The following is a 20,121-nucleotide window of genomic DNA, read 5'->3' as shown; positions in this document are numbered from 1 at the left end:
TAACAATCTGGCTGCAGAATTGAGAACCAGGAGACACTAAACCAGTTAGAGACTTGCAAAACCTTAGGGGAAAGGTAACTGCCACAGATCCTAGTGTAATACAAGTGTCAATACTGTTATCAAATTGAGCTGTTGAAGTCTGGACTGAGGTGCAGGATGCTGAGCACAAAAAGAATTAGGGATAGACTCAAAAGAAATTACAAAGCAGGAAATATAAGCAAGATCCAGACAAAAAAAGAAGGGGATTGAATTAAGGCACCGGTAGGAAGCAGATGCTTATTCTCAAAGGGCTAACTGGACATGATTTAATGAAGAGATTATCTGCAGAGGTTTGGGGAGGTTCAGGGCTGGTGAAGCACCCAGGGACTTGGAACAGCAGGGAGACTTTGTTCCTACCAAGTGTGTGCCTGCTAAGTCGTGTCAATCATGTCTCTTTTTGACCCTATGGACTCCGCCAGGCTTCTCTGTCCATGGGATTCTCTAGGTAAGAATACTGGAATGGGTTGCCATGCGCTTCTCTAAGGAAGTCTTTACTAGTCGTAAATCTGAAGGGACTGTCACTGAAACCTGTGGAGAGTTGTAGCCAAGGGACAGGGCTATAATTTCAGCAGGAGCCTTGGCCTTAGGTAGAGGAACTCATGCCACTCCCAAAGTTCTGCTAATGTCTGCCACTGGCCTATTCTAATGAGAAGCCAGGGGGCAAGGGAAACCGTGTGATGCTGAAAAAACAGGGAGGAATAGACAGAGAGTGGACCTAAAAAGCTAGTGAGAGCACACAGAGCACAGCAACCAAGGCCAAGGTCCTCACTGCTGATGCTAGGGCTGAGGTATGCATGTCTGTGTGTTCTCCCTAGCCACTCATTCTAAAAAACTGGAAACAAGAGACAGACAATGAAAGGGAGAATTAGGAAGGGTTTTAAGTAATGGTTCAAGAGGTAATGAACAGTGGAGCATTTGAAAAAAAGTAGCTTTTCCAGGGAGAAGTGAGAAGACACAACTCCTACGCCCAATGCAAAAAGCTCAATATGGGGTCCTTAGTGCCGTGATACTTCTGTCTGACCTAGAATTACCTTCCCTAATCTACTCCCTTCTCAAGTCCCACAAACACTATCTACATCTCGCTTTGATCCAAACTTAGTTTCTTTTGATTAGTTGTTTACTGTCTTCTTAATTTCCCAAATTTGATGTGTTTTATGCGTTTACTAGGTTAAGCTCTATAGGGACAAACTGGTTGAGGCCTTTCTGCCACACTATCTAAACCAACCCAACCAAAGGAACCCCTTTCTCCCTCTGGAGGATTAACTAAGTTAATCCTCAAACATCTACCTCCCATATCCTCTACCTTCTGGGACCAGCCCTCACTTATCTATCACTAGCAGAGGAAAAGAATATCAGAGATAAATCACAGTGAGAGAAAATATCAGAAAGATTCAAACAAGAGATCAATGACGGGAGGGAGAGGGGGAAATTAGATATCATAATTAACATTCTATTTGCAGGTTAGCCATACAGTAGTTAAGAATACTCTGGGCCATCTGCTTCTGAGTTCCAGCTCTGCCACTAGCTGACTATGTGACTGAGGAACATTACTTAACCTCAAGCCTTGATTTCTTCATTTGTGAATGTGGGACTATCTATCTTACATGGTTAAGTATTTAGTGTGATGATGGACATACTGCAAATAAGTTGTCAACAAAGCTGGCTATTAGAAATCATCATCATCATTTGAATGATGCAAGAAACTTAACTGCAAGGGAAAAAAAAAAAAAAGTTAAAAGTAATTATTGGGACTTCCCTGGTGGCTCAGTGGTAAACAATCTGCCTACCAACACAGAGGACACGGGTTCCATCCCTGATCTGGGAAGATCCCGCAAATACTGAATGAAGTTCATGTGCCGTAGAGCCTGAGCTCTGCAACAAGAGAAGCTATCAAAATGAGAAGCCTGCGCATTGCAACTAGAGAGTGGCCGCTGCTCTCCACATTAGAGAAAAGCTCACGCAGCAACGAAGACCCAGCACAGCCAAAAAAAAATTTTAAGTAACTATTAATATAAGGTATATATTTATACTAAGGCACAGATAATGACAAAGGGATATCAGAATATGAATACAGGCTATGTGAGATTAAGACAGTTTATCCAAAGAATAAATGTAAATTGTATGAGGGATGAATGGAGGGTAGTCCTCGAAGCTGCATATTCAGACTAGATGGAGTCATTTACTTTCCTTATGCTAGTATAGAAGACTTCCCCTAGGAAGTAGATCAATCTGTAAAGTCAATTAAGTCAGCATTTACTGAACATGTACTGTGTGCTTAAGACTATAATAAGTTATGAGTAATTAAAAAAAATTCAGGATAAGATATAACCCCTAACCTCAAAAACGCTACAATCTCATTGAAAGGGTTATGAATACAATATAAAATAAATGGTGAAATTCCGAAGTGCAGACTGTAAGTTCAGTAAGTGCCCACAGAAGGGCAAGAGATCACGGGTTAGGGTCCTTGGTGAGAAATTCATGGGAACAGGGTTTTGGAGTGGGATGAGTAAACGGGGTAGAACTTGAAATAAAGGATATTTCAAAGAGAAAAGGACTGGGAGTTGGAAGCATCCCCAAAGATGCCACTCCAGAGCTTCTGCTATGAGTAACCTGGAAAATCAATTCAACGTGTACCGAATGCCATAAGTTTGGTAATGTGATATTCGCTGAGGTACAGAAAAGAACAAGATAATCTATTCTCAAAGAACTCAAAGCGTCCTGACAGAAAACTAGGAAAATGAAACCAAAAAACAGTTATCACTGACAAATGCTATATTACAGGGATAGTGATTCCAAAACGGAATTTTAAAGCAACGGGACAGCAAGCACTGAACAGCAGAGAGGAGCAGGGGCTTCTGTGTCAATGACTTTCTAGAACTTAGAGCCCCTTGGCCTCTGTCCGTCTATCCTCACTTAGCGGAATGGCATCTAAATCACAGTGCCTGATGAAAAAGTGAGCTGAGAGCCAGGATATGCTTTCAGGAGTTAACACGTGAGCCGAAGCTTGAAGGGTTAAGTAGTGACTGAAGAAGAGACGGCAACGTTGACAGAAAGAACAGCAAATACAATGACACTGAAGTACGAGGGCATGACATATTTTAGGAACCCTACGAAGCTTCCCGTCCTCCCTTCCAGTTCCTCCACCAAGCGTTGTCGGATAATATACAGGCTGACCAGTTCAATTCAAATTTAGATAAACAATAATTTCAAAATATAAGTAGGTACCAAATATTGCACACACTTTGGGCCTCCTTTCAATTCATCCCAGCTCGGCTCTCTGGTAGCCCACAATCTGCCTCACTCCCGCCCCCGGCCCCCGAATTACCCTCGAGCAGGAGAGGTAAAGCGTGAGAAATCATCACAGGTTTATTTTTTCTTCATTCCTATTTTTTTCACTCTCGGGTCTCCCGCCCAGGCCAGAAGGATGTGGTTCGAAGTTCGCTCCGCTCTAGGAGTCAGTCTCTCCCATCTGGAGTTGAGGCGAGGGAAGAACATGGCCACCAACAATTAACACACTTCCAGCTTGGTAAAAAGCCCACCCAGAGCCAACCGGCCCGGCAAGCGGAAGTCGCCTACCCCAAGGACCGGAAATCCCGCCTTCGCCGGAGAGCAGGGGCCACTGAGAATCCAGCCCCGGTATGTGGCCGGAAGCAGGACGGGGCGGATCTTCCTGCCGGAAGTTGTTTTCGATTGGCCGCCTAGCTGATAGATGTACAGGCAACCTGAAGCGAGGAACCGAAGCGAGGGTTAGACGTTTCAGGACAATTTGTGAACTGGGGACTGAGCTGCTGTGGTGCCGTCAGATCATGAGCCCGACCACACACTGGGGAGATAAGTTCCTGAATCTGCGGGTGCCCCCCGCCGGGGTATTTGTTGTGGCCTTCTTTGCCCGAGTGGCTCTGATTTTCTATGGGGTTTTCCAGGACCGGACCCTGCTCGTGAGGTATACAGACATCGACTACCAGGTCTTCACGGACGCCGCGCGTTTCGTCACGGAGGGGCGCTCCCCTTACCTCAGGGCGACATACCGATACACTCCCCTGTTGGCGTGGCTGCTCACTCCCAATATCTATCTAAATGAACTGTTCGGAAAGTTTCTCTTCATCAGCTTCGACCTCTTCACCGCCTTCCTCCTATACCGGCTACTGCTTCTTAAGGGGCTGGGTCGCCGCCAGGCTTGCGGGTACTGTGTCTTTTGGCTTCTTAATCCCCTACCTATGGCGGTGTCCAGCCGAGGCAATGCGGACTCGATTGTCGCCTCCCTGGTGCTTATGACCCTGTACCTAATAGAAAAAAGACTCGTCGCGTGTGCCGCTGTATCCTATGGTTTCGCAGTGCACCTGAAGATGTATCCGGTGACCTATATCCTTCCCATTGCCCTCCACTTGCTTCCGGAACGCGACAGTGACGAAGGTCTCCGTCAATCCCGATATTCTTTCCAGGTTCGTTTGTACGAATTCCTGAAAAGGTTGTGTCATCGGGCTGTGCTGCTCTTCGTAGCAGTTGCTGGACTCACGTTTTTTGCCCTGAGCTTTGGTTTTTATTACAGATATGGTTGGGAGTTTTTGGAGCACGCCTACCTTTATCACCTGACCAGGCGGGATATCCGACACAACTTCTCTCCATACTTCTACATGTTGTATTTGACCGCAGAGAGCAAGTGGAGTTTTTCCCTGGGAATTGCCGCATTCCTGCCGCAGTTCATCTTACTTTCAGCAGTGTCTTTCGCCTATTACAGAGACCTTGTCTTTTGTTGTTTTCTTCATACGTCAATTTTTGTGACATTTAACAAAGTCTGCACCTCCCAGTACTTTCTTTGGTACCTCTGCCTCCTGCCTCTTGTGATGCCACTAGTGAGAATACCTTGGAGAAGAGCCGTGGTTCTCCTCATGTTATGGTTCATCGGGCAGGCCTTATGGCTGGCTCCTGCTTATGTTCTTGAGTTTCAAGGAAAGAACACCTTTTTGTTTATCTGGTTAGCCGGTTTGTTCTTCCTCCTTATCAACTGTTCCATCCTCATTCAAATAATTTCCCATTACAAGGAGGAACCCCTGACAGACAGAACCAAATATGACTGATATGCTCCAATTCTTCTGCGACTTGGATTCTGATTGTTCTGAATGGATCAGAGAGAGCTTTGGAGAAAATTTTTTTTGAACATCCTAAGCACTCTAGTGAAAGTTCAGTTTGGAGCATAAAACTATTCCAACAAATTTAAATGAATGTTTGCCTTACTTATAGAGGGGGCTCAATAACTGAGTTTCACCCTTTGGGAAATCTCAGGACTCATTCATCTGGGACATGATGGGAAGTAAATGTTCAGTTCAGTTCAGTCGCTCAGTCGTGTCCGACTCTTTGCGACCTCATGAATCGCAGCGCGCCAGGCCTCCCTGTTACATCGCCAACTCCCGGAATTCACCCAAACTCAGGTCCATCGAGTTGGTGATGCCATCCAGCCATCTCATCCTCTGTGGTTCCCTTCTCCTCCTGCCCCCAATCCCTCCCAGCATCAGAATCTTTTCCAATGAGTCAACTCTTCGCATGAGGTGGCCAAAGTATTGGAGTTTCAGCTTTAGCATCAGTCCTTCCAAAGAACACCCAGGACTGATCTCCTTTAGAATGGACTGGTTGGATCTCCTTGCAGTCCTCTTGTTTGAAAATGGAAGGGCTAATGAAATAATCAGATAGTAAAAGGTTTTTGTAGAAAGGACAGAGGAATACAGTCAAGAGATGAAATCTAAGCCAGTATTTGTTACAGTTATACTGTGGTACTGTCTGAAACTGTCTTTTATCCTTCACTTTTTTGTTCTAAGGCTTTCCTGATAACTGTGAAAACTCAAAGTGTTCCTAAAGTATAGCTTTTAGATATAAAGTGTTAAGTAATACTACTGAGGTTGGGAAAGTTAATTCTGTATTAAAAGTGGGGGCTTAGAAGGTAAAGAATCCAAAGAATTTAAATTATAGTCATGTTTCATGTATTTGTTTTATAACTTAGTTTTTCAGCACTTAATTCTAGTGGTATTAATTTACTGTTTGGCTTTATACAAAAAGGATTAAATTTAAATTCATCCATCTTGGGACTTCCCTGGTAGTCTAGTGGTAAAGAATCCACCTTGCAATGCAGGGGACTTGGGTTTGATCCCTGGTCAAGGAACTGCGATCCCACATGCCACAGAGCAATTAAGCCCATGTGCTGAAACAAAAGAATGAAGATCTCACACGTTGCAAATAAGACCCAGTGCAGCTAAATAAATATAAGTAAATAAATATTTTTAAAAAGATAAATTCATTCATCTTTAAACTTCTCAACATTTTAAAATAGCATCTTGCTTTTGTTGTGACATTTTAGAACTCTCTTTTGTCTCTTTGTTTCTAATTTTCTAATTACTAGAAAAGACTTTTAATACAGAATATAAGTTAATCAAGTATTATCAGTGTTGTTAAAATGATTAGAGATTTTAGGTGATAAAAAAATAAATAGTTAATAGGCATTTACCAGCTTAAAAATACCTCACTTATGAAAATTTTGTGATAGAAATGAAGACCTGCATAGGAGGCTCCTAAAAAGTATAAGAAGCATTCTGATAGCCATTAGTCTTCTAGACCAGGAAATTGATGGAGAGATTGTGAAAATGGGCTTTAGTAGCCAGATGCTTTTTCCTTATTACTCTTAATTTTCTAGGAAAAAATGCTTTGTGAGTTTCAAACAAGCAGGCTTAAAAAAAAAAAAAAAACCCATCTAGATTGGGGACTCCCTAACACTCTAAATGTATTAGCAATGAGTGAGTTTGGTTTTATGATTTTGATAGTAAAAGATGAGTAATGTGACAACATTGTTCTTTCACTAAAACCAAAAAACTGCAGAGGAAGTAATATATTTCATGTCAGTTCAAGCCTAAAAAAGTCTGAAAATAAGATGTCTGTAGACAGGTCATAATTAAGAATGCTATTACTGGCAGCACTTCTTAAATGGATACCTTTTACAACCCACCATTAAAAAGAAGGGGGGAGTACTTCTCTGGTGTTTCAGTGGATAAGACTGTGCTTCCAATGCTGGGGGCCTGAGTTCAATCCCTGGCCAGGGAGCTAGATCCCACATGCCACCACTAAAGGTCCCATGTGCTGAAACTAAGACCTGGCAGAATGGACCCAAATAAATATTTAAAAAAAAAAAAAGAAGAAGATGAAGAAGGGGAGAATGGGTGACTTTGCATGGGTTGCTGTTTGGATGAAAGTAGCAGAGAGAATTAATTGTTGAGGACAGAGACCTTTCTTGTAACATTTAGTTTCATATGCAACCTTAACATTTGTATATGACTGTTCAATAGTGGCCTTCCAGCCACGGCAGTCTTACTTTTTTTCCTTCATCCTTTTATAATAATAATTAAAAAAAAATTTTTTTTCCTGGTCGAACTGGGAGGGAAAGGGAATCAGAAATAGATTTCCAACATCTCAATTTAATTGGTTTTTTGGTACTTTTAATAGTCACAAGTGTATTTACTTATTCATTTCTTTTTTACTTTAACATTCTTTGTTGTTACATTGTAACAACATTCTTTGTTGTAACATTCTTCATACTTACATTGAAATTGCTAAATAATACTCTATCATATAAATGTTCACATTATAAATGCATCATAAGAGTAAACATTTTCCACATTTTAAATTACCTTAACATTCTTAGAAATCAGTGGGGTTCTCTTGGGATTTTGGAGGGAATTTCATCAGCAAATCCTGCCTTATAAGAAATTCTCTACCAAAGAACTACAGGCATTTCTTAGAAGATGCTGAAAGTGTTCTCTTATGCTACAAGACATTTAGTAAATTAACTCAAGAAAAGATTTTATTTGGTCTCTTGGGCTTTTAAATTTTTTTCATTTGTTTTTGTTTTTTGGTTTTGTAAAATTTCTTGTCTTTTCATGTGCAGTCCTTTGGTTTCATTATTAATCCTATAACACTGTTATCATTTTATAATACTTTAAAATTGAATAGCACATTGGCTTTTTTCCTATATGACACTTTTTGGTCTTATGCCACCCTTTAAGATCAATATACCCATTTCTAGATAAACATTAATTATTAACATGTGAAGGATGCTTCTCAAGATGGTCTGTGTTCTAAACAGAGGGACTGCATGACTTTTTTTCTTCTGTGGTTGCCTTAATGTCTTCAAAATGTGGTCCCTAAACATCCCTAGATAAAGTCCCTGAATTAGGTCCATTGGAAAGGACCTCTTTCTGAAAACCATATTCTTTAGTTACTGACTTCTCATCACCTTGCTGAATGAGTCTGAGTGACATAACATGGTTTCAAAAGCTTTGCAGAACTTGTCTTTTAGTTAGTTCACTTGTTAAATATATTACTGAATATATCACTTCTTCAGCTGTTTTCTGTTGTACCACCCTTACCTCAGCCATCTGTGCAATGAGTAGAAATGAAAAGATGGAAAATTTCATGTGGGACAGTCCTTAAAAGCACTTGCTTGTTTGTTTCCCCGCCTCCCCACCCCCAGTGCTTTACCATGAACAGTTTTAAACATTACCCCTATGCCTACCATATCTAAGTTCAACAACTGACATTTTGCCATGCTTGCTTTATTTACATACAAGTTTTTCCTGAACCACACAAAGTTGAAAACATCATTGAACTTTACCACTAAGTACATCAGCATGCATTGCGTAAAAATACTCTTCCTGTAAAACTATTATATTGTTATCTAATATAATTTTGCATCCTGTCCATTTTCAAGTTTCTCCAATTATTTTGTGTTTAATTTTAAAGAATAGACATTCTTGGATATCAAAGATTCCCTGAAAGAGATGATAAATAATCCATAATTAGGAAGTTTGGATCTTTCCCTGTTCTTGAAAGCAAAGTGAGAACTAAGGGATTTACCTTCTATCAAAGTCGACCGAACAATTTTGTGCAAATCTTTCTGTCTTCCTCCTAAGAAAATGCAGGGCAGTAATCATCCCTAATAAGTTTTTCAAATAAAAGATTTCATGTTTAGATTTTTTTGGCTGGGCCATGAGCCTTGAGGGATCTCAGTTCCCTGATCAGAGATTGCACCCGGATCACGACAGTGAAAGCCAGAATCCTAACCACTAGGCCACCAGGGAATTCCCCGTGTGTAGATTCTTGATATCTACTTCTCTCTTCCAACAAGTGATTAACTGATTTTATATCTTGATGATAAGTTCTGGTTTTTCATGGCTAAATGATTTGGGGTACCTATTCTGCCATATATGGTTTCATTTAATTTTCACAGCAACACTTCAGAATTGATAATTGTACTTACATCTTATAGATGAATGAAGAAGCTCAAAGATTAAATGGCTTAGAAATAAATTACAGGGCTAGAATTTGAAGCACATTTTGCCAGACTACATGTCATAACCTTTCCACTATATTAGGCTTTGGGATTTTCCAAAGTGTCCAGATGCAATAGGTGGAGATTCTGACAAAATAAATGAAACTCAGCACTACTCTTAACAATTACCTTGCCAATCAATTTGTCCTTACTCTTTTATGTATTTGCTTGAGGGGCAGTTCTCTTGCAGTTGGGCAAAAGGTTCTGTCATTCCCCAACTTTAGTAATTCCAGACCTTTAATAACCCCTTCCCACATCCAAACCCTCTCACCAAATTGTATAATTTGTTACTGCTGACTTTGTAATGTCCTTTCCCTCCATAGTCTGGTCTAAGAAGTTGATTTGCTGAGCCACATGTTAGCCCTTCTATTTGTAAATCAATGGTTTCCAAATGATTATTGTTAAATTTCTCTTGCTCTGCAATGTACTTTCTGCAGGGTGCATTCATATGGTTAAAACTCATGTCCTGTACTAAAAGTATAGCAAACAAAAACACAGATTCATATAGTTTAGGTTCAAATCCCAGAGTGTAACCTTGGACAGATTTCTTCTATCTAGATAAATTAGTTTTCCATCTATGAATTGGGGATGATAATATAATCTTCATAGAATTGTTTGTAAGAATTAAATGTGTTAATATACCCAAAGTGCTTGTGCCCGCCTAGGACAAGCTGTTCCCCATCACCTCCCCAGGTTTCACTTCTGTTTACAAGCCTTTAAAGAAAGAACTCCTTTTAGAATCTACACTTAAGTCTTTTTCTCCCAATTTACTAGAATATAGGAAAAGAACCTGGATTTGTATTAAATAATTGTTTTAACTGCCTGTTAATATAAGCTTTATTTCTTCTAATTTTGATCTGGTTCTCTGAGAAGATAGTAGTTGTATGTGAGAATGTATGCACAGGTTCTTCAGATTTCTGGTTCTGACCTGACAGTTTTGTGTTTGTGCATTCGTGTCATACCTTGGCTGACAGTACACATTGGAGATTTGGCTCTAGCCCCTAAGTTACACAGCACTTCTTTTCTCCATTGTGTTGAGGGGTCATTCAAGGGTTGGCGTTATGTTGATGGAAGCACATGTCCTCTGTCTAGCTGAGAATCATCAGAATAATAGCGTAAGCATTTATTCAGTGCTGATCTAGGAGAACCATTCATTTAGTCAAAACAAGCATTCATATTCATTACCCTGAACAAAACCCAGACAAAATGGGAATATTTCTAGCTGCTCAGACACTTTGCTAATTGTTATGTCTGCTATATAAGATGAAATGACATAGTGACTATTTAAAGATAATTTGTAGTGTGAGTATTTGAAGCTCAGTGATTTCACAAAGGGAGTTTTTAACCTTTGCTCTCCATCCTTTTGGTGATTATTTACAGATCCAGACCTATGCCAAGTCTAATAATAGATGAGTAAGACAGGGTCCATACTCTTGAAGAGTTAACAGTAAAGACAGAAACATTAATATAATAAATTCTGTATGAGACCTCATTAAGTTCCACAACAATTTGGTGATTTGTAAAATGAGGCAGTAGAAGGTATTCTACTATTTCCATTTTACAGATAAGAAAATAGAGGCTAAGAAGCATGTGGCTTTCCAAGACCAAATGGCTTGTTAGTGAAAAGAGTAGGTCTTCTGATTCTAATTCTGTATTTTGCAAGTCCTTCTTAATTCCGTATGATGACAGGTGATTACAGTGAGAAACTTCACTTATTTACCAAATGCTGTCCATATAACAAAAGGCCCCAAGTATCTTTTATGTGCCAGACATTGTTCTAAGCAATGTAGATGCATCTCTGAGTGAGTGAGGCAAAGATTGTCTTCACGGAACTTACAATTTCATGGGAGGCAAAGAATAAGCAAATACACGACCGTGGCAACTGTCACAAAGAAAAATTAAGCAAGCTAAGAAAAGTAAAGAGTGACGGCAGTAAGGAGAAGTAGGGGTGCTATTTTAGATAAAGTGGTTGCAGATGGCATCTTGAGGTGGCATTTGAGCAGAGACCTGAAGGAAGCGAAGATCCAGCACTCATGAAGCTCTCTGAGGAGGAGTGTACCTTGCTGCGTGGAGGCCACTGAGATAGGAAAGAGCTTGGCAGGTTTAAAGAACACCAGGAAGGACAGTATAATGGATGGGAGTGTGCGAGGGTGAACCAGAATTGAATGCACAGTATCCAGCAGAACATGAATGCTAGTTGAGAAATACAATTAACATTAGTATTTTTATTGGCCTGTAATAGAATAACTTGTAGCTCTGTTTTTCCTGACTTTTGATCACATGTTAATTTGTAAGGAAGATAAAATATATATAAAAAAACTAAGCAGTATTACAAAGTACTTTCACATGTTATTTTGACACATGAGTATTTTCTTGAATCTATTGTCACAGATGAGAACCCTAAGGCTCAGAATATATGCCCAAGGTCAGAGTTAGTACATAAGATAGAACCAGAACCCACATCTTCCAGAGCTGAAGTTACCGCTCCTCTCTCTGTGCTACTCTTATCATTTAGATGTGGACTCTAGAAGGTAGAAGTTTGGGGAAAAGTTGTCCAATAGAGCATTCACTCATTTAGTAAATTTTTCCTGAATTTATTTTGTTCCATGCTTTGGTCTTGTTCCATGCACTCAGCTAGGCTGGGGGTGTGAGGATGGTTATGACAACGTTCCCCATTTCAGGGAGCTCACAGTGTCTCACAGAGGATGCAGATGGAAAGGTGATTATAATTCAGTGTGACAATGGCAAGAGCAAACACATATAAAGTAATTGGGAGCGCTTCACTAATCCATCCATTGGACAAAGCCAGCACAGAACATGGTGTATATTAGTGTTAAGTTAGTTAAACAAGGAGATCATTTAACTAAGGTTAACTAAAACCTTAGCAGTCTGCATGAGCAAGCTAAAATCTAAGCCTGTAAAGGTTAAGAAGGCCTTAACCTCTCAAACCGAAACCTAAGGAAAGCTAGTTACGGACAGCTAAGTGGGTTTTTCCCAAATAATGCAACACCTTGGAGCTATAGCCAGTCACATAACTTCCTTGCTCTGCTTCTGCTTCTTTCCTGTAAAAGTCTCTCGCCTAGTTCCTGTAGGTAGATTGCTCTTAACCACTTCCAGTTTGATCTGCCCAATTTAAATCAATTTTTGCTCATATAAGCTTAAAAAAATTAATTGTACTGGTTTATCTTTTAGCACTAGGTACTGAGATGTTTGTTACTTACCTGTTTTCCTCCAATACTGAGTACATATTGGGGGCTGTCTTTGAAACTCCCTTGCTTAAATCACCCAGTGATTAAGTATACTTTAGCTTCTCCTTAGCTTAGCTCACAAGACCTTTTATGATGTGGCCCTGGCCTATGACTCCAGCTTCCTCTTGGCCTCAACCCACCCTGCAGTCATACCAAACCACACCATCTCTTCACGCCTCTTCATCTGCCATTTCTTTGGCCAAAACGTTCTTCTCATCCCCTTGTCTCTCTCATCAGCTCCTGTTCAGTTTAACAACGACCTTCATGAAATGTTCTCTGATTCAGTGCCCCTATTATATAGCACAGATAGCATTGTGCAGTAACTTCCCACTTGTGTGTCTGAGCCACCTAGACTGAGTTCCCCAGGGACAGTGATTATTTCTTAGTTACTGATGTTATTTTCCTTGGGTGTTCCCAGGACCAAGAAAAGCCAAACAGGAGTAACACATGTCGTCGAGCTGTTGTGTGTGCCACATAATCTCCTGGGTTTGTTGAATTGAGTTGTACATGAATCTGTCAAGTGGGAACCAGGGATAGTGAGCTTCTTTGCCCAGTGTCAATGGTGGCAGCTGAGAAAAGAAAGGAAGCAGTTTCTGGGTGCCTGTCATTTCTAAATGCCATCTATCCACTTAATTTTCTAAGCTAGAATCTTATAATCACCTCCTATTCCTTCTTCTTCGCTTGCTGCCTGCCTTCCCATCTAATCAGTCACTGAATCCTGTCAGCTCTACCTTTTAATGTCCCTGGAGCCTGCTGGCATCTCGCCATTGTCACTGCCGATTCTACAGTTCAGGTCCTCATTATCTCTCATCTGGAATCGATGGCTCCTGACTGGTCCTCGCGGATCCCATCTCTCCCGCCCTCCATTGCGCCTCTCATTTATCCTCCCGACTGCTGCCAGAGCACGCTTTCCAAAGCAGACTGATCCTGTCACCATCCTGATAAAAGCATCCTAGAGGACTCCGTGCGTGACCGGCAAGAGAAAGTCTAAATTGTGTAGCATCCTCCATCTTGGGCCAATTTCTTCTGCTCAGCCTCTCTCTACCTGCTGAATGATGCAGGATTTTCTGAAATCACCACACTGTTAAGCCTTTGCCCTTGCTCTTTCTCTTCCTTTAACACATGTGCTTCTCCTGTTCTTCAGATGAACTGTCACGCATTTTTTAAGATCCAACTCACAGGCCCCTTTGTCTACCGGGAGGCATGCAAGGTGAGTTTATACAGAGACATTAATTGGTAAGAAAAGAAAGAAGAATAGGACCAGAGTTGTAAGATTTGGTAAACATTATTATTGCACTTGGTCTAGTATAGTATTATACTATTATAATATATGTCCATATGCCCTTTCATGTACATGTAGAAACCTGCAGTATTATCTCCTTTCAGAGTCGGTTACCTCCTGGAGGACAGGAATTGTTCTGTGCTTGTATCCTTAGCATACAGCATACGTTCTCAATAAATATTTGTTAAATAAATGAAGCTGAAACGGGGAGGGAAACAAATGCTTACTAAACACCTGTTGGGAGCTCAATAATAATGATAATATATGCTTTTCACACATTTCATTTCATTCTCAAAGCAGCTTTTTGAGATAAGCATTTGCTGACCTGAAAACTGGCTCAGGGACTTCCCTGGTGGACCAATGGCTAAGGCTCTGTGCTCCCAGTGCAGGGGGCCCTAGTTCAATCCCTAGTCAGGGAACGAGACCCCACATATCACCTCTAAAGACCCCGCATGCTGCAACTAAGACCCAGTGCAGACAAATAAGTAAGTAAAATTTTTTAAAAAGAAAGAAAATAGGCTCAAGTAAATATTATTTTGTTTGTTTGTTTTTTAAGGATGTAAAGGATGGAGCTAGAATTGGAACCTAAATCTGAGTCTGCAACTTTCCTCTGTTGAGTGATTCTCAGCCAGGGGTGATTTTGCTCCCCACTCTGGGGACATTCTTAGTGCCCACACTAGGACTTGTTACTGGCATCTAGAGGGTACAGATCAGGAAAGCAGCTAAACCTCCCACAATGCACAGGACAGCCCTGACAACAAAGACTTTCTGGCCCCAGATGTCAGCAGAGCAGAGGTTGAGAAACCCCACTCCAACGAGTAATCATACAAAGTAAACGCATCTACCAGGAGGCTAACTGGGTGAAGAGACCCCTTAGGGGCTTGAGGCCAATCAGGAGCCACTGGCTTTTATAAGAGAAAAAAAAAGACTCATCTGATCAGCCTCTGATTTTTCCGTTCTTTCTCTAATGCATTCATCCAGTCTTTCCTCTTTCCATCCTCTCCTCTCCACTTTTTCCTGTCCTTAAAGTGAAAGTGAAGTTGCTCAGTCGTGTCTGACTCTCTGCGACGCTGTGGACTCCCCGTGCCCGCCAGACTCCTCCGTCCATGGGATTCTCCAGGCAAGAATACTGGAGTGGGTTGCCATTTCCTTCTCCAGGGGATCTTCTGGACCCAGGGATCGAACCCAGGTCTCCTGCATTGTGGGAAGATGTTTTAACCTCTGAGCCACCAGGGCAGACCCCTAGCAGACTCTAATTTAGTTTGTAGAAGGCAACCCAGAAAACACCAATGTTTTCTAAGCTCTAATTAGAAGGCAGAGTCAGTATATAGGAGGCTGCAGGTTCCAAACTGACAACCTGTCTAGAATCTGGGAACAGGGCCAAAAATGTCACCTTCTGAAACTGACAATGAAAAATGGATGAGATTAATTACTGTGATAATCTACCCAGGAAATAACCCACCTAAGAAACTCCTGATAAGTGTGCTACTGATAAAACTTGTCTGTTTCCTAATCTCAGTCAGAGTCCAAGAGTGCTTCCCCTTGAAGGAAAGCATTTAAAATGTAACTTGTGTGAGATGAACTGTAATCTAGGAAATTTTTAAATGTTTGTCCTGGAGAAGTGTTCTAATGGGGGAAGCTTCTGATGACATAAATTTAACTGCCTATAATTGTTAAGGATGCTTTGGGTGTTTTTTTTTTTTTTTTCCACCAGCAGAATAAACCCTAGAAGGGAGGAACCACATTTAATTTATCAGTATCTTTGACAGCAGAGGTGTGGATGAGTCATTGGTAGAGAAAGGGGGGAATTAGTGGTATGTATGTGTGTGTGTGTGTATGGGGTTGTAGAAGGTCACAGAAGTACTGTTCCTAGTGAAGTGATTCTCAATCAAGAATCCAAGAGCTTTTTGTTGCATGCAAGATTGTGTGTGCTTGTGGGAAGTGTGCATTTATTTGTGAAAAAGTAGGTAGCCTTCATCAATAGTCCTTAAATTCCAAAAAGTGAAGCTCGCTGTCTTGGTGATGAAAATGTAACTACTGGGGAAAATGAAATAGAAAGAAGATTAACTCAGGAAAGGCAAGGGAAGTAAGTCCCTCCTAGGAGAGATTTCCTTCTTAGAGTTTGGATTTATTGCTGTGTTTGCAGGAGGCCCTTTCATGTACATGTACAAACGTGCAGTGCAGAGAGGAGATGAGCTGTGAGCAAACATCAAAGCAGAACATAATTCATCCTCAAGGATGCTGGAGAAAGAGGACCTGGAGAGACTTCAGGAGTGTGTGTGTGTGTATATCAGTCAGAGGGGACAAAATGACTATTAAATTGCCCAAGTATGCCAACATCGGGCTTCCCTTATGGCTCAGCTGGTAAAGAATCCGCCCGCAATTCAGGAGACCTGGGTTCGATCCCTGGGTTGGGAAGATCTCCTGGAGAAGGGAAAGGCTACCCACTCCAGTATTCTGGCCTGGAGAATTCCATGGACTGTTTAGTCCATGCAGTCACAAATAGTTGGACACAACTGAGCGACTTTCACTTATCACTTACGCCAACATCAATGCTGATTTTTGGTTCCAAGGATGCCCTGGGTTAGCCAACCATCTATCCATCCATGCTCAGTTTCTCAGTTGTGTCCAATTCTTTGTGACCCCATGGACTGTAGTCCGCCAGATTCCTTTATCCATGGGATTTTCCAGGCAAGATACTGGAAAGTTGCCATTTCCTACTCCAGGGGATCCTCCTGATCCAGGGATTGAACCCATATCTCTTATGTCTCCTGTATTGGCAGGCAGGTTCTTTACCACTAGCGCCACAGTGGAAGCCCTGGGTTAGCCAGTAGTCATGTGTAAAAGAAGGATTCTGTGAAGCTGAGTTCTAGGAAGCAGTCCAGGCAATCAAGATGGAGTCCTTCATTATTTTAGTCAAAGTTCATTTCAGTTGTACGTTACGGAAACAAAGGTTAGCCAAGGGACTTATTTGAAGAGTACCGAGTAGCTCATAAACTCCAAGGAGAGACCTGAACAAGAGAATCTGGGAACACAAGAAATTGGGTAGTCTGGGGACTTCCACAGGAGGGGACCAGCTCCATCGAGACCTCCAGGCTCTAGATCTCTGTGTCCAGGTTTTAAATTGCCAGGAGAGAAGCTAGCTGTAGGTACCCGTCCTACAGAAGGGGAAGCTGTGAGTCAAAGCATCTCCTCAGTGGTTGCTGGCTGCTAGGATCACTACTGGTTTGGAGCAGGTGTCATACCTTGAAAACAATGGGAGACAAGCACCCAGGTCTTCTGTTTGCCAGTGACACACTGTGACCGCAGTGCTTATTCTTTCTTTCTTGAAGGATAATTGCTTTACAGAATTTTGTTGCTTTCTGTCCGTGCATATTCTTAATTTCTTACTGTTTTAAAAATGAATGAATGGGAATGGGGTGGGAATTGGGTGGGAGAACTTTGAGCCAGAGGAGACAAAAAGTGCAATGGCCCTCGGGTAGGATGAACTTGGAGTCCCAGAAATAGAAAGAAGGCTCTTGTAGCTAAAGAAGAATTTGCAAGGAATGGGGAGTAGAGGAAAGGCATTCACTGAAGTTGTAGGCAGTGGTGGGAAGTTAGGGTTTTTTCTTCCTGGGTGAAATAGAAAGTCACTGGAGGGATTTAAGCGCATATAAATTACATTTAAAAATTCAGTTTGGTGATGGAGAATGAATTCTAGAAAGTTCAACTTGGAGGTTATTGTGGTAATCTAGCTGAGAGGCAATGGTGGCTTTAATCAAGGGGGTAGTACTGGAGAGGGTGAGAAGGGGATATATTCAGCATGTATTTTTGTGTTTTGGAGAGGGAATTGACAGGACTTGCTGATGAAATTGATCCAAATGTTTCTTAAGCTTTTGGCTTGAGCAGCTAAGAGGCCAGTAATGCCCTTTGCGTGTGTGTGAGATAAGTTGCTTCAGTCGTGTCCGACTCTTTGGGACCCTATGGGCTATAGCCTGTCACGCTTGTCTATCCATGGGATTATCTAGGCAAGAATACTGGAGTGGGTTGCCATGCCCTCCTCCAGGGGATCTTCCCAACCCAGGGATCGAACCTGTATCTCTTATGTCTCCTGCATTGGCAGGAAGGTTCTTTACTATTAGCTCCATCTAGGAAGCCCAGTAATACCCTTCACTGAGCTGCAAAGACTGAGAGAAGGAGCAGATTTAGGGAGGAAGATGGAGTTGGGAATTGAACGATATCGTGTCAAGTTTGAGGGGTCAGATGTCTTAGTGGGGAAGCATGTGGGCAGCTGGATGTATGTCTGGGAGCTACCAGATTACAGACTTTACCTAAAACAAGAGGCGGGATGAGGTCACGTGGGAGGCACCTAAGACCGAGCCCTGGGCACTGTCACAGCCGAAAGTCTAGCTGGGCAGCAATGGGCAACAGAGACAGGGAGTGGTTGGTGCGATCAGAGAAATGCCATTTTGGTTTCAAAGTGCAGGTCTTTAGTTTGCAGGTTAACATGTACCACTCAGTTTATTTTGGATACTCTCATTGTTTATGAATACACTCCAGATTCATCTAGTAAATGTCAGACCCTTCACAGCTCCACACTTTTCCTTGCCTAAATCACTGGCAAAATCTTTCTAGCTTCTTTATGTGTGTTTGACGGGTTGGCAGGAATTCACTGCTAGGCCTGGCAGGAAGGCCAAGTCTGCCAATAAACCTCTCTCTGGGCCTGTAAATATTTGTATAGCGCCCATTAAGTTACTGTGGCTAAACCAAGTACTTATAAGCAACTCTAATAAACCACATGTAGAAAATCCATTTTGTGGAGTATTTGCAATAAAATTTTAATTTTTCAGATTAAATTAAATCCTGCCTAAGCTCTCTTATTGCATTTCGCATATTTCTGGGGTGGCTCTCTTTACCAGCGTTTAGCAAATGACTTTATTTTAAAAGCAGTCCAAGCAAAACGTGAGTAGAAAGGTGAGCCTGATTATATCCAGTATACTTGTTTATGCACACATGCAGAGCAAACCAGACTATCTGAACTCTATCTAGTTCCTTCTAATACTTACAGCTGAGTAACTGTAATAATCAATTAGTCCACCTGGTATCCCCAGCTTTCCTTATTTTTTATTTAAAAATAAAGCTTCCCTCCTTGTTATCAAAACAAAATGTTCATCATAGAAAAACAAAAACAAAATGTTAAAAAAGGAGATTTGGAACACAATAATCATATCTCCACAATCCAGAGACGACCACTGTAAGAACTTCTGTTGATATCTTGGGATATATTCTTTCTGATCTTTGTATATACAACTGCGTAGTTTGGAGTCACACTAATTTAAAAATACACTTAATTTTATTTGTTTTAAATGTAATTAAAAATAAATTTTAAAAATCCTCAGCAATGTATTGTGAATGTCTTTCAATAATAATAAATATTTTTCAAGACTTCTTCAGACTTTCAACTGACTGCCAAGAATTTCCCATTATGAATGTACTCATTTAGGTATTTCTCAATTAGTGTTGCATTGTTCTGTTTTTTTGTTTGTTTTTGGGTTCTGCTATTACATCAACCTGAGTAGAGGAGCCTGTCAGAGTACAGTCCATGGGATCGCAAAGAGTTGGACGCAACTGAGCACACACACATTATATCAATAATAACATTCTTGCAACTAAATCCTTGTATATATTCTTGTTTCCTTAGGCTAAACTTCTAGCAATGGACTTGCTGAGTTAAAGCATTCTGACCTATACTGTCAAATTGTTCTATAAGCTGTATTCAAAGATCCTTCTACCAATGATAAATGTCTTTGTCAACACTGGAACTCAAAAACAATTTTAAAAAACACATCTTTGTCAGGGACTTCCCTGGGAGTCCAGTGGCCAAGACTCTGCACTCCCAATGCAAGCGGCCTGGGGGCTCAATCCCTGGTCAGGGAACTGTATCCCACACGCCGCAACTAAGATCTGGTGCAGTCAAATAAATAAAAAAATTAAAATATATATAAAAAAAATCTTTTTCAAGTTGATAGGGGAAAATGGCATTGAGTCACTGGCGTTATTTGTATTTCTTTGATTAGTGACATGGGACGTTACAATATATTCATTGGCTGTTGGCATTCCCTATTTTGCAAATTACTCTTCCACAGCCTATGCTTGATATTTTCTGAAGGTGCTTGTTATTGATTTGTACAATCCGTCTTTCT

The 20,121-nt window shown here is 41.1% G+C and overlaps 1 protein-coding gene across 2 annotated transcripts; it reads left to right on the top strand.

Annotated features, from left to right (window-relative positions):
* Window positions 1–3,301: 3,301 nt before the first annotated feature.
* On the top strand, window positions 3,302–8,413 carry PIGM (phosphatidylinositol glycan anchor biosynthesis class M). 2 transcript variants are annotated; one of them, XM_086393557.1, is made up of 2 exons: window positions 3,625–4,481; window positions 4,589–6,324. In XM_086393557.1, exons 1-2 carry the CDS (start codon window positions 3,678–3,680, stop codon window positions 4,826–4,828), a joined length of 1,044 nt encoding a protein of 347 aa, XP_086249683.1. In that variant the 5' UTR covers window positions 3,625–3,677; the 3' UTR covers window positions 4,829–6,324. The 2 variants fall into 2 exon arrangements, with proteins under 2 accessions (XP_086249682.1, XP_086249683.1); XM_086393556.1 differs by having other exon boundaries at window positions 3,302–8,413.
* The last annotated feature ends 11,708 nt before the right edge of the window (window positions 8,414–20,121 follow it).

Source organism: Bos grunniens, chromosome 3 (assembly GCF_055505025.1).
Source record: "Bos grunniens cultivar Pamir isolate PY7600 chromosome 3, Bosgru_T2T1.0, whole genome shotgun sequence".
Taxonomy (NCBI): domain Eukaryota; kingdom Metazoa; phylum Chordata; class Mammalia; order Artiodactyla; family Bovidae; genus Bos; species Bos grunniens.
The sequence above is the reverse complement of the archived record's forward strand: the minus strand, read 5'-3'. Positions and strand labels throughout refer to the sequence as shown.